Here is a 19,822-nt window from a genome sequence, read left to right as displayed (position 1 = left end):
GGGTGGTCAGTGCTGGTTCTTATCTTCCCCTGAAGTGAATGAGCCAGATCCTTTTCATGTGTCAGAAGAGCTGTGTAAGCCATCACCCTCATTCCCATTGCCCTTCCTTTGAAGCAACATGCAAACTGGGCAGAGGATTCTGGGGGCACCTGGCAAGTGGCTGAACATGGCATTGCAGTATGAAAACAGCTGAGTCCCAAGTGTGCTAAAGCAGCCAGAGCTCTCCCATGCCCTTTAAAATCCTTGCACAATACTGGATGATGAGCAGGTCCAGCAGGTTACACCGAAGGGCTTGCCTATCAGAAACACTACCAGAGATTAACCTGACAACCCCAGATTATGCCAGTAGGCTGAGAAGCTAAATCTCTGTTTATGCTCATTATACAATATACATGAGATTGTTCTCGCTTTACCGCCTGAATAGACGATGCCATGCTGCAGAGGCCCTGTGTAGGTACCAATCTTCAACTTGCCAGTAACCTGTACAGAAGAGGAAATAAATCACTTTAGTGACGGGCAACTGGTGTGGTGGATCTTTTCTGTCCGGTTCTTCCTAATTCTTCCTTCTCTTGGACCCCTGTCTCTCCCTGGGAGACTGGAGGCAGCTTTCACTCACATGGAGGGGTTTTGTGTTTCACTCTTCTCAATACACAGTTTGCTGTATTCTAATTTAGCTAGGAAGGACTCAGGTTTGCCCGTGAGACACACATCTCTGACAGCAATGAGGCTGACCGGGTGTAACTAAAAACAAACTCCAGCCCAATGCCTTCCATGAATTTCAATGCAGAGTCCAGTCTAGAAAAGGTCCAGTTCCTGTTCCAAGCTGCCTAAAGAAACCACGTGGGTAAGTGTGCTCTGTATGCAGTACTTACAGTGTCCACTTGTCGCAATACTGTGCCTTCTCCAAAAAATAGGGGTTTTCGTGCATCCACTAGGATTAGGTCAAAGTAGGACTGCCATGGCTGATGAGAGCTTCCCGGCTAGGAAAGGAAGAAACAAGAACCATAAAAGCGTCCGTTGCCTTCAGCCTCTTCTTCTCAAATCACTGATACGCTTTAGGATACAAGCTGCTATATTTATTGCACCTTTCATCCTGAAGGATCCCAGAACGCTTTCATAAACTATATATCGAGGAATCACTCCATACACTGCAGAAATGCAGCCACCTCTGGGTCCAACATGACAGGTATTTAACATCACCAAGAAACGCTACAGTTTCCAGGAGAAAGCGAAAAATACTACATCCAAGAGAAATTCCACTGTAGAGAAATTTAGGAAAGCAGATTATAAATAAACCCCAGTGGAATCTGACTGGGGCTGATACTGTGACATGAGCCCAGGTGCAGTGTTGACAGGCACATGAAAATAATTAAGTAACTCCATGAAACAGGAGCTGAGCCATGCATTGTGTGACTGATGAAGTAATCGATTATGCTGAATGTACTAAGCAGACAAAGGTTTGGAGCTCCTAGCTGCTTTACATTTGAACATTTCAGGGCCTACCTCTGCCCTAACTTATACCAGTGTAAATCAGGACTAACATGACTGAAGTTAGTTTAGTCATGCCAGTGAGATCAATATTAGGCCCTAGATATTCCTTTCCATTTACAAAGCCCTTTTGCTCTCCAATAAGATTTCTTATTGGAATCTAAACTTTGTCAGTTTCATACTGATCTTGACTGCAACATTATTATGTTATTATTAAAAAGAAAAGGAGGACTTGTGGCACCTTAGAGACTAACAAATTTATTTGATCATAAGCTTTCGTGAGCTACAGCTCACTTCATTGGATGAAGATGCATCCAATGAAGTGAGCTGTAGCTCACGAAAGCTTATGCTCAAATAAATTTGTTAGTCTCTAAGGTGCCACGAGTACTCCTTTTCTTTTTGCGGATACAGACTAACACGGCTGCTACTCTGAAATATGTTATTATTAAAGATTCTTGTTTTAAAACAGCTAACAATAGCTCTCTAAATGTTCTACTTATATTTGGATTTGATTCTGTGTAAATAAGGAAACTAAACAGCAACTGTGTTTTAATTATACCTGCTAATCCCCATGCAGTCCATGAACCAGGATTACAATCCTATTATGCTACACAGAGATAATTACATGCATTAATTTCTAGTAAAACAGCAGTCCTAGAGTCACATACCTTTGGTCCATGTGGAAAATCAAACAAATAAGTCATAATTTTCTGAAAGACAAAATTAGGATTTTAAAATATACATTTGTGTAGTTTATAACAGCATACTTTTCAGTCTCCACCTTTTCAGATTACATAACTTTTTTAGTTTTACAATTTACTGTCAATTTTGGCATTAGATTTATTACAATTTGGGAACAAAATTAATAAAACACATCAGTTGGAGATAAAACAGTAATTTTTATAATCAAAGAATAGATTTGCCTTCAAAATATGCACACTACAGAGAAGGGCTACTAGGATGATCTGAGGAATGGAAAACTTGTCTTATGAAAGGAGACTCAAGGAGCTTGGCTAGTTTAGCCTAACTAAAAGAAGCCTGAGGGGAGATATGATTGCTCTCTATAAATATATCAGAGGGATAAATACCGGCGAGGGAGAGGAATTATTTAAGCTCAGTACCAATGTGGACACAAGAACAAATGGATATAAACTGGCCACCAGGAAGTTTAGACTTGAAATTAGATGAAGGTTTCTAACCATCAGAGGAGTGAATTTTTGGAATAACCTTCCAAGGGAAATAGTGGGGGCAAAAGATCTATCTGGCTTTAAGATTAAACTTGATAAGTTTATGGAGGAGATGGTATGATGGGATAACATGGTTTTGGGTAATTAAATATTCATGGTAAATAGGCCTAATGGCCTGTGATGGGATGTTAGATGGGGTGGGATCTGAGTTACCCAGGAAAGAATTTTCTGTAGTGTCTGGCTGGTGAATCTTGCCCATATGCTCAGGATTTAGCTGATCGCCATATTTGGGGTCGGGAAGGAATTTTCCTCCAGGGCAGATTGGAAGAGGCCCTGGAGGTTTTTCGCCTGCCTCTGTAGCATGGGGCACGGGTCACTTGCTGGAGAATTCTCTGCTCCTTGAAGTCTTTAAATCACGATTTGAGGACTTCAATAGCTCAGACATAGGTGAGAGGTTTTTCGCAGGAGTGGGTGGGTGAAATTCTGTGGCCTGCGTGGTGCAGGAGGTCAGACTAGATGATCATAATGGTCCCTTCTGACCTTAGTATCTATGAATCTATATTTTAGAGACCTTTAAAATGATCTGTAAGCTTTTTATGCATAATAATGCTGTGATATATTGCGATTTCCCAGGGCTTTAAAGAAACGCCTTGCACCACTAAAAAGAGGTAATTTCCAGCTTCTCTCCACCCAGATAAAGCACCAATTTCTAGCCCTCTAGCCTTGATGGTTCAAAAGTTATTGGACCATCACCTGATCACAGATTCAGGATTGTCTGATGCCTTCATGTATGCATCAGAACAGTTTGATTATAGGGAAAGTTTTGCATTTTGGAGGCTACTAGTTTTAAAAATAAAAATACATTGCATTTATCTAGCACTTTTCATCTGCTGAGAGATTGAGACACAGATGAGGTAACTGACTTACCCCAGGTCACGCTAAATTAGTATCAGAGCCTGGAATAAAACCCAAGAGTTTTGAAATCCAGTCCTCTGTTTTAATCCCTAAATCACACTACCTCTCACTCAGGAACTATATAGAATACACTCAAAGTTGTCATACTGAAACCAGAAAATGTACGAAAATGAATATCCAATTTTTCTTCATTAAGTTCTATGCAAATCCAAGTATTTCAGCAGCACTTACATCTGTGTATTTATAGTCACTGTTTGTGGCAAGAAACACCTTTCCAACCTCATTCATGCGGCGGAGCAGTAATGGCATTTTCCCCTAAAATGACACGCAAGGATTACAGACACTTTACCACTGGGAAAAACAAGCCTTAATTAAAATCATGCTTGCAAGACAATACATTGAAACTGGCAACAGCATCAGGAATGATGCTTGCATGCAGAAATGAAAAGAGTGGAAGAAATGTAAATGGGTATCTTTAACTGTGTCCACAGGTGCTCACAGACCCTGAGCTCCCCTTGATGATATTAAACAGTTCAGTGGCACTTCACACACTGTAGCATGCTCACCCACTACCAGCTCCACTTCAGACAAACTGGATGTGGCCCTTGGGCTCCTGGTAAATAACCAGGATGAGCCCTTCGGTAGAAGGTTTGAACACCCAAGTCTACAGGTAGGGATGTGCCATAATTCAAACACCAAAGTTAGAGTGAGTTTGAGTCTGGAGCTGTTTTTATTAACAAGTTATAAATCCTAATTCAGCCATGTGTAAATTACAAGTGATCAACTACCCCAAAACAGAAGTTTCCAAAGCAGCTTGCAGACAGGTAACTAGACTGGTTAATTACTTTAAAATGAAACATTGCAGGCAGGCAATGACTCCATAATGTGGACTGGCTGGTATCAGTACTTTAAACCAAATGACATTCAGATAAGTTTTTACTATACAGGAACTCCTCACTTAAAGTCGTCCCAGTTAACGTTGTTTTGTTGTCACGTTGCTAATCAATTAGGGAACATGCTCTTTTGAAGTTGTGCAATGCTCCCTTATAATGTGGTTTGGCAGCCACCTGCTTTGTCCACAGCTTACAGGAAGAGCAGCCCGTTGTAGTGAGCTGGTGGGGGCTTGGAACCAGGGTGGGCTGGCAGCCCCCCGATCAGCTCCCCGCTCCCCTAAGTTCCTTGTGCGGCAGCTGCCCAACAGGCTACCAATTGCCAGCAGTTCAGCTGTACGTCCCCCCCATTGCCATGTGCTGCTCCTGCCCTCTGCCTTGGAGCTGCTCTCCAGAGCCTCCCGCTTGCTGTGTGGGGAGGAGGGAGGGGAAGGGAAAGAGGGGGGCTAATGTCAGGGTGTCCCCCTCCCCCCTGCTCCTGCATCCCGCTTACCCCATCTTCCATAGAGCGGGGAGACACAGGACAGGGCTCAGGACAGAGGGAGCTTCGTTGCAGCAGCTGCCATCTCAGCTTGCTGATTAACTTAAAAAGGCAGTGTACGTAAGAGTGGGGTCCAGCACGAGAGTGGGTTTGGGGGGGGGGGGGGGGGAGAAAACCTGGATTTGTGCTGGAAATGGCCGAACTTGATTATCATACACATTGTAAGGAGAGTGATCACTTTAGATAAGCTATTACCAGCAGGAGAGTGGGGTGGGAGGAGGTATTTTTTCATGCTTTGTGTGTATATAAAAAGATCTTCTACACTTTCCACAGTATGCATCCGATGAAGTGAGCTGTAGCTCACGAAAACTTATGCTCAAATAAATTGGTTAGTCTCTAAGGTGCCACAAGTACTCCTTTTCTTTTTACACATAATATAGTCTTTTGTCTGGTGAAAAAAATTTCCCTGGAACCTAACCCCCCCATTTACATTAATTCTTATGGGGGAATTGGATTCGCTTAACATCGTTTCGCTTAAAGTCGCATTTTTCAGGAACAGAACTACAACGTTAAGCGAGGAGTTCCTGTACATGGGGCCTACTCATGGAGACTGGCTGCAGAATGCTCACTTGCAGCTCACACACTTCCTTCAAAGGCAGTCCGAAAGCAGGGAGGTGTGAACAGTTTCGGCTTTCCTAGGACAGACACTGCACTCACTTTAGAGGGAAGTCTGAGAGATTGGAAGGTTTCTTGGAATTTCCCCTCCCTCTCATGCCTCTTTCAGGGGCTGGCTATATCAATACTTCTGTCTGGAAAAGATCTCAGCCTCTTCTGAAGCTGAGTCAACAGAGCTGCATCTCTGTGGTTTATGGTGCTAACAGAACAGCCAGGTAAAAGGAACAGTCCCCTTCCCCACCCGTGGAGTCTGCATGTGCCTCACCAACATCCTCACCTCCATCATGTGTTAAATTCTCCTCTAGCTTTTGTAATCTGTTCAATAGATGTGTGGATGAAACCTAGCCATGTGGATTATTGGGTTGGGACCCAGGCCGGATCTGAACTTTCCACTTAGTCTTTGGTTGTTACAATGGAAACCAGGCTTACCAGTTTTCTAATTCAGTAAAACAAATCAACAGGTTTACTCCTTTCCCCACACTTCCTGCCTGTGTTCTCAATACAGTATGTCCCACAGCACAGCAAAGTAACCCCACACTTACATCTTTCACCACATACTTCTCCAGATTCTCAAGTGTCTTTTCCTTGAGGGTTCCCTGAAATAGAAATAACAGAACTCCATGAGATGCTGGGCTTAATGATCTTACAAACATCAGTTTATCTCCAACTTCCACACTGTCAAAGCCCTGTAAAAATACAAACCAGGAATGAATCTGAATGGGTGACTCAGAGACAAAGCACAAATCCTGTGAGCCATGCAGTCCCCTACTCTGGTGGTAATTTTAGAGGTGAATAATCCACTTTAACATCATTTCAACCCTTTCAGGAAGGAATGTGATAGAAACAGAAACTAATATAGATTGCCATACCAGATCAGACCATTGATCTCCTGTCTCCAGCAGTGATCTAGAGCTTCAGTAGAAGGTAAAACCTACCACAAAGCACCTGGTCAATTGTGCAAAACTCTATATGAAAAATTCCCTTCTGAATCTTGTAGAAATCAGACGACAACCTGAAGCATAAAATGTGATCAAATAATATGAAAGTGCTCCATCCTACTCATTATGGGACTCTTCCTGGGAGTAAAGGGAGCAGAATCAGGTACTCAGCTGCCATATTTACAAATGTTATTGATCAGGAAACCCAAATAGCATAAGTATATATGTTTGTGTATATAAAATCAGGTTGCCTCCTGCACTAAGCAGAGGATCAAAACTTATGAAATTCTCCATCCAGCACAAACAGCTTCCTAGCAGCATAAAGCTATTAACACTCTAGAGTAGATGTACAATAAAATCAATACTGCAAAAATTAATAGTCCATAACTTCAATACATGGTATAAAATGCAAATATGGTTCATGGTGCAATCTTTACATCGCTTGTTAATTATAGGTAAGGAAAATGAGAACTGGATGAGATAGAAGGACAGAGGGATTCTCTTGTGTAATGAGAGAGATAATCATTATCCCCAAGGGTGTAGTCCTGCACCATTCACATATTTGGTCACTAAATGGCAAAATAGGTTTCTTTTACAGGGATATAGTCACATATTAACTGCTTCCATTTCAAGAGTTAAAGACAGGTGTAGTTCAATTAATGACTAATAAAAAATCCCAAGGAGTTCCAATCACCTGGTAATGAACCCAGTCAACAGCATCTCTGACATCCTGGAACATACTCCTGAACGACATAAAGAGGTCTCCATCTTTAAACCCTGTTTCACAGCTATGAGGAAAGAAGAGAGATCAGATATGTCAGATAAAGAACAGCAGCCAGTAAGAAGTGTGCATATACCACAGGACCTCTGTGATTAAGGAGCAACCAGGGAGACAAGATAGCGCAATATATCTGACAGACAAAGCTTGTATTCCCAATTTGTATTCACAATTTCCTCTTTTATTCCGTCATGGGTGCTGGGATTGAGAGAATGCCCCTGTAAATAGTTTCCAGTTAATGGAGTCTATCTGCACAGACTTGGTATATACAGCAGCATTAGAGATGTGTGTTACCCAAACATGGTATTCATTCAGAACTTCAGGAACCAGATTCCCGTCTCTGGACCATGCACCAGTAATGTGGTATTTCAGGTTTTTGTGACTGCGACTCTAGTTTCTCCCTCCTGACACTAATGGAATAGTAAGTACATAATGATTATGGACATGGAAATATTTCCATTTCAGGAGTGATTGATAGACTGGGACTATAGTTTAAACAGGTGATAAATAAGAGAGGACAGGATACAGGTATACAAAAAGATTAACGTAATAAAGTAAATTAAGTGTTGCTGACTATCCTCTTTCATAACCCAAGAAAAAGGAGATATTCAATGAAATTCAAAGTCAACACATTTAACACTGATAAAAGGTAATGTTGCTTTTTTATATCACAGTGCATAATTATCCTGTGGAACTCACCACCACAAGATACCACTAAGGCCAAGATTTTACATAAGTAAGATTCAAAAGAGGATTTTATACTATATATTGGATATTAAACCTTATGCTTTTGGGCATAAGCCAACCATTAACAGATGCGTATTCCATTAACAGATGCGTATTAAGAAGAAACTCTATTATGGGCAAATTATTCCATAATTGTCCACTAGAGGGTACTGGCCATTTTCAGAGATAGGATACTGGACCAGCTGGACCACTGATCTGATCCAGAATGGCAATTCCTGTGTTCCTAGGCAAAACTGCATATGTGTTTAACCTTTACTTTCCAAGAATGTAATACCTGGTATCACTTCATATCATGTGAATCATTCATGCAGCTGCATCCAGGTTTGCGAGCTCAAAATGTAACCTACCATTTTAAACATGCACCTCTTTGCAAGCCCATGTAAATATTGATTTTTATCTCCCCCCATCCCATATGTCTCAATGTTCCTTTTCTAAACCAAAAAGCATTGACAGCACAGCACTCATGAGGAACCCCACGATAACAGGTGCTGATGCATGTACATGATGGAGGAAAAAGAAAACATATACATTTCCTGCTTCAAAAAGCTTGCTATGAACAGTAAATCAAAAATTACTGTAAACGTTTGGAAAATGTATCCTTTAAAGTTATTAAAACCAGACTTAATATTTTAGACAATTCTCTCATTAAGTGAATCTGTTTTTTTAATCAAACCCATGTCATTAGCATATTTCACTTTTGAGTGAGCAAGGTTCTTTGCCATGAAAATGTTAAAACTACTATATGGGAAATCTAAGTGGCTCTGGTAATTGGCCTTGGGAGTTTCGCCTCTAGGTTACTGGCTCAAATACAGTTCTAACTGGTAGGCATTGAAAACAGACATCTGAGGGCTGTTTGGGGGCCACTGTGTTTGTAGTAAGTTTGTGGTCTCAGATCACAAACTTCCACGTCATCAAACCTCCAACTCATTTAGCATTATTTGTTGGAGTCTTAGCTGAGGCGCCAAGAACAGAGTGGAAATGGAAACTGACCATTTACAAGGTTCATATCTAGAGGTGGTCTCTCCACAGCAAAGTTGTGGCAACCAGTGCATTGAGACAGGGACACAGTGTGAGGAAGAGCTGCATTGCCAATGTCTTTACTGCATCCAATTGGTCTAGGCTTTCAGTCTCCAGAGATGTTAATAGACACTTCACATCAGCATGGAATTCACTTTTATATTAAACAGCTAAAGAGGACTGATCTTAGTCCCAGTGATGTCAATGGAAAGATTCGCATTGACATTAGTGGGAGATTGGACCTCGGTAGAGCAGCTTTGTGCTGTACCGTGCATCTATTATTTAAAACATATATTCAAGACTGCACTATACCATTAGTTTTATAAAATCAGGCAATAAACTTACCTAGAATATCTGTCACAGTTAGTAAAGAAATCTATTAGGCAAGCCAACAGGTAGGTCTCTGCAAAGAAACAAAGCAGAATTTTAAAACAAGAGAAACATCATAAATTAAAATAACTTTTGGGGTAGGAGTCTGGAGGAAGAGAGGTGTTCATGTAACTCAAAGCACACCTGCACAGGTCCGAATCTGCTGTCAGGAAGTCAATGGCAAAACTCCCATTCATTTCCGTGATGAAGGATCAAGCCCTACAGTATCTAATTAGGGATTTACCTGGTAGATTGAACAGCGTGTTCAGAATGTAAAACCTCTCTGTGTCATCCCTCTGAATAAATTTATTTGGATACTGCTCCCGAGTTTCTGGCCTGAAAAACAAGATGGTAAAGGGAAAAACTGAATAAAACAATAGCATACTCTATAGTTCTTAGAATATGATCATAAAAGGGCCAATTAACTCAAGATTCCCTCAAGCTTTAATCAACACCTAGTTTTACCATGCTGAGGGGGAAATTAACAGTGTGTTGGTGACACAAAAGTAAGAACAGAATCCAGTTCACACTCCATAGCTATGCTGGCTCTAGCTTGGCAAAAATATCCATGGTTGGTCAGTAAAACGAACAAATCTGACATAGGGAAGCAGAATGGTTGAGTGACCACAGCCTTACCTTAATCCCTGAGTTCATAGGCAGGGGATACTTAAATCCACTGCATTTTCATTTTTTGTTTAAGATCATTAATCTTTACCCTAGTTTTCATGTGGTTTTTTTTTAAACACCCACATGCAGCTTTCATCAGTAATGTGCAAGGTTGTTCTGCTGGAGTCTATAATGAGGCTCTTTGCAATTAAACATTTCTGGCAATGTTAAAAAAAAGTAACTATTCTCATTCTCTGAAAAGATCATTTTTAAGTGATCACTGGCAGAATTATGCTATTTGCATTCAAAGCATTCATTATATACATAGCAGGACCAAACTCAGAGCACATTTACACCTATCCAACCCCACTGGAGTCTGTGAAGACTACATATACGTATGAGAGCTTTGAGCACACATTTGATCTTTCATTTTTTAAGGTTTCTACTTCCTACTGCAGAGACTCGTTAGCTTGAGATGAGCTTATCAGAAGGCCTGTGTGATGGCCTCTTTGGGATTTCTGTTCAGTTGCTACTGAATTTAACTGTTTCTCCATTCCATCAACTCTAGCCTCATATTATGGATTTGGGAACTTATTTGGACACATTTTGCATCAAGCCCTGCACTCCCCCCTTTTCTTATTTAAACTTTCTACTCATAGAGGTAAGAAGAATGCTAACAGCGAATAGGGACTGCAGAACATCACACACACAGTTTTCACACTGCTTTACTATTAGAATCATAGAAGATTAGGGTTGGAAGAGACCTCAGGAGGTCATCTAGTCCAACTCCCTGCTCAAAGCAGGACCAACACCAACTAAATCATCCCAGCCAGGGCTTTGTCAAGCCGGGCCTTAAAAACCTCTAAGGATGGAGATTCCACCACCTCCCTAGGTAAGCCATTCCAGGGCTTCACCACCCTCCTAGTGAAATAGTTTTTCCTAATATCCAACCTAGACCTCCCCCAATGCAACTTGAGACCATTGCTCCTTGTTCTGTCATCTGCCACCACTGAGAACAGCCTAGCTCCATCCTCCTTGGAACCCCCCTTCAGGTAGCTGAAGGCTGCTATCAAATTCCCTCTCACTCTTCTCTTCTGCAAACTAAATAACTCCAGTTCCCTCAGCCTCTCCTCATAAAGCATGTGCCCCAGCCCCCTAATCATTTTTGTTGCCTTCTGCTGGACTCTCTCCAATTTGTCCACATCCTTTCTGTAGCGGGGGCCCGAAACGGGATGCAGTACTCCAGATGTGGCCTCATCACTGCCAAATAGAGGGAAATAATCACTTCCCTTGATGGGCTGACAACGCTCCTACTAAATAATGCAGCCCAGTATGCCGTTAGCTTTCTTGGCAACAAGGGGACACTGTTGACTCATATCCAGGTTCTCATCCACTGTAATCCCCAGGTCCTTTTCTGCAGAACTGCTGCTTAGCCAGTCGGTCCCCAGCCTGTAGCGGTGCATGGGATTCTTCCATCCGAAGTGCAGGACTCTTGACTTCTCCTCGTTGAACCACATCAGATTTCTTTTGGCCCAATCCTCCAATTTGTCTAGGTCACTCTGGACCCTATCCCTACCCTCCAGCATATCTACCTCTCCCCCCAGCTTAGTATCATCTGCGAACTTGCTGAGGGTGCAATCCATCCCAACATCCAGATCATTAATGAAGATGTTGACAAAACCGGCCCCAGGACCGACCCCTGGGGCACTCCGCTTGATATCAGCTGCCAACTAGACATTGAGCCGTTGATCACGACCCGTAGAGCCCGACAATCTAGCCAGCATTCTATCTACCTTGTAGACAGTCCATTCATCCAATCCATACTACTTTAACTTGCTGGCAAGAATATAGTGGGAGACCATATCAAAAGCTTTGCTAAAGTCAAGGTATATCACGTCCACCGCTTTCCCCATATCCACAGAGCCAGTTACCTCATCATAGAAGGCAATTAGGTTGGTCAGGAATGACTTGCCCTTGGTGAATCCATGTTGACTGTTCCTGATCACCTTCCTCTCCTCCAAGTGCTTCAAAATGGGTTCCTTGAGGATCTGCTCCATGATTTTTCTGGGGACTGAGGTGAGGCTGACCGGTCTGTAGTTCCCTGGATTCTCCTCCTTCCCTTTTTTAAAGATGGGCACTATATTTGCCTTTTTCCAATTGTCCAGGACCTCCCCTGATTGCCACGAGTTTTCAAAGATAATGGCCGATGGCTCTCCAATCACATCAGCCAACTCCTTCAGCACCCTCGGATGCATTGCATCCAGCCCCATGGACTCGTGTATGTCCAGCTTTTCTAAATAGTCCATAACCTGTTCTCTCACCACTGAGGGCTGCTCACCTCCTCCCCAAACTGTGCTGCCCAGTGCAGCAGTCTGGGAGCTGACCTTGTCTGTGAAGACTGAGGCAAAAAAAGCATTGAGTACTTCAACTTTTCCCACATCATCTGTCACTAGGTTGCCTCCCTCATTCAATAAGGGTCCCACTCATAGAGGTGACCTTCTTCTTATTGCTAACCTGTAGAAACCCTTCTTGTTACCCTTCACATCCCTTGCTAGCTGCAACTCCAATTGTACTTTGGCCTTCCTGATTACACTCCTGCATGCTCGAGCAATATTTCTATACTCCTCCCTAATCATTTGTCCAAGTTTCCACTTCTTGTAAACTTCCTTTTTGTGTTTAAGCTCACCGAAGATTTCTCTGTTAAGCCAAGCTGGTAGCCTGCCATATTTGCTAGTCTTTCTGCACATCGGGATGGTTTGTTCCTGCGCCCTCAATAAGGCTTCTTTAAAATACAGCCAGCTCTCCAGGACTCCTTTCCCGCTCATTTCAAAAACAGACGCCAACGTGAAACTGCAGAACTGGAATTAATTTGCAAACTCGACACCATCAAATTATGCCTGAATAAAGACTGGGAGTGGATGAGTCATTACAAAACCTAATTTTACCATACTAATTTCCCCCTACTGTTACTCACACCTTCTTGTCAACCGTTTGAAATGGGCCACCCTCATTACCACTACAAAAGTGATTCTTCTTCCCTTGGTATTCTACTGTTAATTGAATTGTCTCGTTAGACTGACCCTCCACCTGGTAAGGCAACTCCCATCTTTTCATGTACTATGTATAAATATACCTGCTAAAGTATTTTCCACTCCATGCATCTGATGAAGTGGGTTCTAGCCCACGAAAGCTTATGCCCAAATAAATTTGTTAGTCTCTAAGGTGCCACAAGGACTCCTCGTTGTTTTCCCCCTCCCCTTCATATTAGCCTCCTAGGGGATCCTGCCTATCAGTGCCCTGAGGGAGTCAAAGTCTGGTTTTCTGAAGTCCAGGGTCCATATTCTGCTGCTCTCCTTTCTTCCCATTGACCTAAACCATAAGCTACAATAATTTAGCTCCTAGACTAGTTCAATCCTTCACCTCTCTCAAGCAAAGACTGGTGAGCTGAACCACTGGCCGTTGTTCATGCAATGCAGACTTCTGCCTGTTCCAGAAAGGGCTGACACAACTGAACCATTTTACCTGATGACAGGGTGCTGAAACTGAATTATGCCAGCACAGGTAAAAAGCCCCACACACTGTCCTATCCTAAACTCTTCCCCACGCCATGTCCTATCCCATTTCCACTGCTCTAGAAAATACAGGCCTCTTTGTACTGTACTGATGTTTTTCCTAGACTTTGAAATATCATTAACTTCAGAACACTCACAATTTCTTATATGTAAACCGAACCAAACCTATAAAAATATAAAAGCAGCCTCTCTTTATCAACAAATTGTCTGCTATTCCTTATGGTTTATTAAGCCATTTATCAAACCAGAGCCAATGACCAGTGAATGGCCAAGTTGTCAGTACTCACCCTCTCACGAAGTTAAAGCCATGTGCACACACTAGGAGGTTCCCATAGGCATCGACTTTCAACAGGTTTCCATACAGTGTATCAAATACCAGGCCTCTGTCAAGGAAGGAATTGAAGATGTGAAATCAGAGTGGCCTCAGAAATCACTGAGGAGTGGCCAAATGTACCATACTCAGAGCAAGAATCAAAATCAGCTCTTGAGTGTGCTTATTTGAAGTAGAATATTTGAGCCAATTCTTATATGTCCCATCCAAAACAGAACTGAACACTGGGGGCAGGGTTGTGCTGATCCACTTCTAATGTATCCCTCTGTCTGGCTGTGTAACCACTCTCCCCACCCCCTGCATTGCCAGGTTGAAATGTAAAATTGACCTGCTCTCTATGGATCTTAAAACAGGATCATTATACTCAACAGAAAGCTTAGCTATATGTTCATCGGGGAAGATGTGTAGCTTTCTACACAAGGTCAAGAATTTGGCTCTCATGCTTGCCCTAGTGATTCCTTGAGAATTCTACTGGGATGCAATGGAGAGCTGATTGGGGGAAGGAACCTCTCCAGTCCTGTGCATCTCTCCATTGCATTTAGGAGAGCCAGACGTGGCATGTGACAGCTGCAAAAAAAATGCCGTGTCATTCCCTGCTACCGATTTGAGATCTACATCTTTTCTGGCAAAACCACATTACAAGTTTCGGCTCATTTATCTAGTCACTAGCCTTTGGGAAAAGGAGATGCCATGACTGCTGAAAACGATGAGCTTCTTCAAGACTGATTGGTAGTAAGGCTGCTACCAGTTGTCCTCACATAGGCAACCCTTCTTTGTCCTCCCCATGATGGGGGTAGTGAATTCACTGAACATGCTCAGTGTAACCGTCCTGACAGCTTCATTACGACCCATCTTCCTATTATGGACATGGTAACCTGTGGCAGTAGGCTCAGTGCAACTCAGGGTGGGAGGAATGAAAGGAAGGAGGCTGTCTGTTTGTGCAAAAATTCTGCACAAGTGAGGTCAGTCACTGCAAGTCAATCGGGTATGTTCAACAAAGTTCTGTGCACAACTAAAGGCTTAAAAGGTGTCTTCTGAAAACTTGAAATTTCACATCTATGAACTTCACAGAACAAACATTCAAAGCCACAAGTAGACTGGATCAGTATCTCTTAGTCATTTACCTGGTAGGGAAAGAAGGATCATAGACAAAACTGAGCAGCTCCTGAGGGTATCCAATGGAAACCAATCTTTCTACGGTCAGGTCAAATCCAAGAGATTCATATTCAGGGGATTTATACACTGTACCAAGATAAGATTCCAGTTAGAAAATACAAAAATAGCTCATGGTAAAACAAGGCAGTTAAAAATAATTTTTCCATTCTCCCTCCTCCCTCTTCCACACTAGGTTCCGTCATTATTTTCCTTCTCTATTTCAGGTTCACTTGCTCTGGTGCTTACAGTGATCATGGAATTAGATCATGCTAGAGGCCTTTTGCAGAATGGAAATGCAGTTCATATTTCAGAAGCAGAACGCACCAGATGAAATATAAGTCAGTCCATCAGAGCTCTTTGCCTCAGAGGAAATATATTCCAAACAGCATCTCCCTCTCCTCCCCCACCCCCTCTATACTCATTATTAGAAGCAGAGAGTCTGAAATTCTTTACTGCTGTTACAGCTGTTACTCTGGACACAATTCCGTAGCCTAATATTAGTGTCAGGAATTCAGCTAGGAGGTGTTTATAAGTGCTGTGGGCTGTGATGGCTTCCACAGAAGATACAGTAATCAGGTCAGCATATAATTTATTAATAAAACTATATGGTACCGTAGAAACCTGTGAGATGTTACCTTCTTGCATCAAAATGTTATTCTTTTAAACCAGTTTATTATTTTAATATTTCATTTATAAAATACACCTTAGCTCAGTGCAGGGAAAATGTATTTAACGAACCTTATATAACAAGTTCATTCAAGGATCATTTGATGGCTTCACTGTATTTCTGTGGACAGTATGTTGAGGTTTGCTGCCTGGAAACTGTCACTCTTACAGAATCTGCCCCTAAGATGCACTGAGGTCAAATAATTCCCATCACAGTTGAGATATATATTTAAGTGGGCCCCACTGTATTAATGATTTGGAGGCAGCAGATGTGTGTGTCATATACACATGCGCTATTTGAATGATAAACTCTTCAGAACACAGACATGCTTTTCTGTGAGGTGCCTAGCACCGCTGCGGGAGTCATAAAAAATGCTAACAATAATAAATATATCTACAGTCCCCAAAGAATTACTACAGGTAAGAAAATGTGCTGTGGAAAAGAGAGACCAAGTCAAAGAGGAGAAAACTTATATGTGAAACTACTGAAAAAAGATGGAAAAGGAGGAAGCTCATGAAGGAAAATCAGGGATGTTAGACAGGGACAGATTATAGATTATGGTGACTGTCATGAGGAATCTCATATATAGAACTGAGCAAAGTGATTTTTGGTTTCCAGGAAAAAAAACTGGTCAGTTTCTAACCAAAAATGAATTTTTTTTCTTGACTGCATGAAAACCCCCCAAAAATTTGTTCTGGTCAAATTAAATGCTAATTAAATGCTAATTCAAACCGACATTTTCAAAATAAAATGTGGAGTGGATCTGACATTTTCAAAATGAGTTATCACACTTCCAAAATTTCTGTTTTCAGGTTTTACTTGGCCAAACCTATTGCTAAATTCGACCCAAATTTTCAAATAGTTTCAGTTCCCCCCAATACTGCATTTGCCAGTGAATTTACTATTTGCCAAAAAGATTTTGCCCAGCTCTACAGTAACATGTGTCCTCCAGGGTATTATTTGGCTGACAGATATCTAAGGGTTCATTATTATTTTTAACAAAGGCCTATTATCCCTTAGAAAAGCAACAATTCATTGTAAGCTTGAACACACTTATAATACTAACTTACTTAATAGTAAAGGATACCTAAAAGTAATAATGTAGTTAACAAAATCTTCAAGCTTTTACTATACTAATGGTAAACATATAATAAAGTTATATGACATTTGCTGCATGGGACCTTCTCTGTGCAATAGGAACAGAGAGATTGATTGTGTTGTGGGTGAGAATGAGGGGCAGAAATAACTAATATAAATAAGAGAGCACAAGATTGTGCAGGAAATTCTGGGGTCTGATCTAGAGCGCTAGTGAGCAAAAGGAGGTCAGAACAGAAAGAGCACAGTGAAGATCATGAAAGATCAGAGTCTAGAAAAAATGAATTCCCTTGATGAAGGGCTGCTAAAGGCAAATTACTGAAGGGAACAATAAGAAATATACCTTCATGTATTATAGATGGGTAAGACAGATGCCCAGATTTCCCCGTTTATTAAAGCAGCATGGGACAAGGACATGCTGAGTTATTCACAGGGGCGGTGCTAGAGGGGGCGTGTGGGGGCTACAGCCATCCCAAAATTTGCCTTAGCCCCCACCCCGTAGCCACCTCTCCCAGCTGCTGGCTGTGGCAGTGCCTTCAGAGTTGGGCACCTGGCCAGCAGCCGCTGCTCTCTGGCCGCCCGTGAAGGCACAGCGGAAAGAGCTGTGGCTGCTGGCCAGGCTCCCCACAGCAGACACACTCACTTCTCCTTCCCCAAATTCACTCGCTCTCACTTCCCACCTGCCGCTCACCGCGGCCTGCAAACTGCAGCAGCCAGGGGAAGCGGACTGGTTCCTGAAGACCTCACACACACCTGATCTACAGAGAAAAGGCTTTAGCCGCTGGCCTAGACTGGAGGAAAATCGTCTTCTTCTTCCATTCAGTCCCTTTGTGCTCAGGGATCCTCTGACAGATTTGCAGCCCTGGCTGCGCTGCAGAGATCTGCACAGTCAACTCCTCTGCTGAAGCCAGCCTTGGCTAGAGGTGTGACATGGCTCCTCAGCAGCAGGCAGTACAGAGGCTGTGAGCCCCATGTTTACATTTAAGTCTTCCCTTCTTTGGGAAGCTGATCCACGGCTGGCAGGGCACTGGGGGAGCTTGCCTGATGCTAGAGGTGGCCATGCCTGAGTGGGTCTCCACTGAGCTGGGGTCGGGGGACAGGGAGCCTGTTTGCTGGTGTCTCTGGCTCAGGAGTGGGAGCTGCTGCAGCACTGAACAAGCGTCAGGCTCCTGAATGCTCGGCTTAAAGAGATAGCATGCTGACACTCTCACTCAGGCCCGTGCAGTCTCCCACACAAGCTCCCCCAACACACACACACACACACACACAGAGTCTCCCACGTACACTCCCCCACCACACACATGCGCCGTGTCTGTCACATGCTACCCACAATAAATACACACTCCCCCAATACACTCCCTCAACACAGTCTCCCACACACACTACCCCCAACACACACACGCTCAGTCTCTCTCACATGCTACCCCCAACAAATACACACTCCCGAACACACTCCCTCAACACATACCCACTAACACCCACAGAGTCTCCCTCGCACACTCTCCGAACACACACATACACACACACAAATTGTAAAATTATACTGTGGTATGAAACTTGGGAGGGGGAGCACCTCCCTAAATAGCACCCCTGAGGCAGGGGCAGGGTGGTTGCTGACTGGTGGGGAGGCTTGTCAGAGCATTGTCCGGCTGCAGCCATCCAGCCCTGGGTGGGGAGCAAGCTCAGGTCTGGGATGTCCAGCTTGCCTTGTGAGGCTGGATTTATCTGGAGTCAAGGGCCTTCCTCCCTGCCTGGTTTGCATCCCCAGCGTGCAGCTCCCTGCCACAGTCCCTGCTGCACCTGCACATGCAGGACAGAGCGGTGTCTGGGTAACACTTCCTACAGCACCTGTTTTCAGTTAACCCTCTCTAGCACTGAGGCCCCCTGCTCCAGACTGACCGCAGTGTGAGTTACTGTATTATGGGTCTGGGTCTCCAAATCTTCCAAATATCCTACTTTGCTCACTTCACAGGCTAGACAAAGTTTAAACCCGATGTGTCTGTATATGTTTTTATTCCTCTTTTGAGGATAACAGATAAATCACACATTTAAATGCGTATTGTTAAAAAATAAATGGGTACGCCCACAAGATGTATAGTGCAGCCTCCCCCCCATTTTCTGTCTAGCCCACCTCAGCCCCCACCACCACCAGGAAGAAGCTGGAGTCATCCTAGTTCTTCAGACAGACCATATAAATTTTTTTAACACTGCTATGCGATTTCACCTTGGTAATCTGGCCAAATTCCCAAGGAAACTGTAATTTCTTTCTCTATACAGAACTTCACCAGTCCCCTTCTTCTAAAAACCCTGTTGCATTATGTTGCTGCTATGGGAACAGTTTGTTGAAAGCTTGTCTCTCTCACCAACAGAGATATCACCTCACCAACTTTGTGTCTCTAATATCCTGGGACTGATACGGCTATAACAGCACTTCAGACATGAGCCATGGTCATTTCTGGAGCCCAGAGACAGCTGTAGTGACCCCTACACACACATGTACAATCTGAAGAGTACTTTGGGATCCCTTTTAGACAAACAGAAGGGATTTACGATCAATCCACATGGTAAGCCACCAAGAAAGCGTGGCTGTAGCTAATACAATGCTATCTTTCAAATAACACCCTTACTTCTCTAACAATCTTTCAGGGGAAAGGGCAGTGGATTCATATTTTCTATGTGCATCATGCAACCCATAAAATACCCTTATTCCATTTTCTATGCATTGCACTCCCCTCTCCAATCTACATTCATCACTGATTTAGTTGGGGATTGGTCTTGCTTTGAGCAGGGGGTTGGACTAGATGACCTCCTGAGGTCCCTTCCAACCCTGACATGCTATGATTCTAAGACCTCCTAGCCTCCTAGCCTATGAAAGCAGCTGAAAAGCCAAAAAGAAAGGTTGTTGCAAAAG

At 43.0% G+C, this 19,822-nt stretch overlaps 1 protein-coding gene across 3 annotated transcripts in view; it reads right to left on the bottom strand.

Moving 5' to 3' along the window:
• The window catches only part of NT5C2 (5'-nucleotidase, cytosolic II), a 78,279-nt gene that overhangs the window by 6,805 nt on the left and 51,652 nt on the right, over positions 1-19,822 (bottom strand). For all 3 annotated transcript variants that reach the window (XM_074959429.1, XM_074959430.1, XM_074959432.1), the window contains 10 exons: positions 15,119-15,236; positions 13,951-14,046; positions 9,730-9,821; positions 9,462-9,519; positions 7,269-7,362; positions 6,179-6,232; positions 3,822-3,905; positions 2,157-2,198; positions 873-980; positions 414-480 (listed from right to left, as the gene is read on the bottom strand). In XM_074959429.1, the coding sequence (XP_074815530.1) occupies positions 414-480; positions 873-980; positions 2,157-2,198; positions 3,822-3,905; positions 6,179-6,232; positions 7,269-7,362; positions 9,462-9,519; positions 9,730-9,821; positions 13,951-14,046; positions 15,119-15,236 (813 nt within the window). The remainder of the gene's footprint in view (positions 1-413; positions 481-872; positions 981-2,156; positions 2,199-3,821; positions 3,906-6,178; positions 6,233-7,268; positions 7,363-9,461; positions 9,520-9,729; positions 9,822-13,950; positions 14,047-15,118; positions 15,237-19,822) is intronic.

Source organism: Natator depressus, chromosome 7 (assembly GCF_965152275.1).
Source record: "Natator depressus isolate rNatDep1 chromosome 7, rNatDep2.hap1, whole genome shotgun sequence".
Taxonomy (NCBI): domain Eukaryota; kingdom Metazoa; phylum Chordata; order Testudines; family Cheloniidae; genus Natator; species Natator depressus.
Note: the sequence above shows the minus strand (reverse complement) of the source record. Positions and strands in the feature narration are given on the sequence as shown.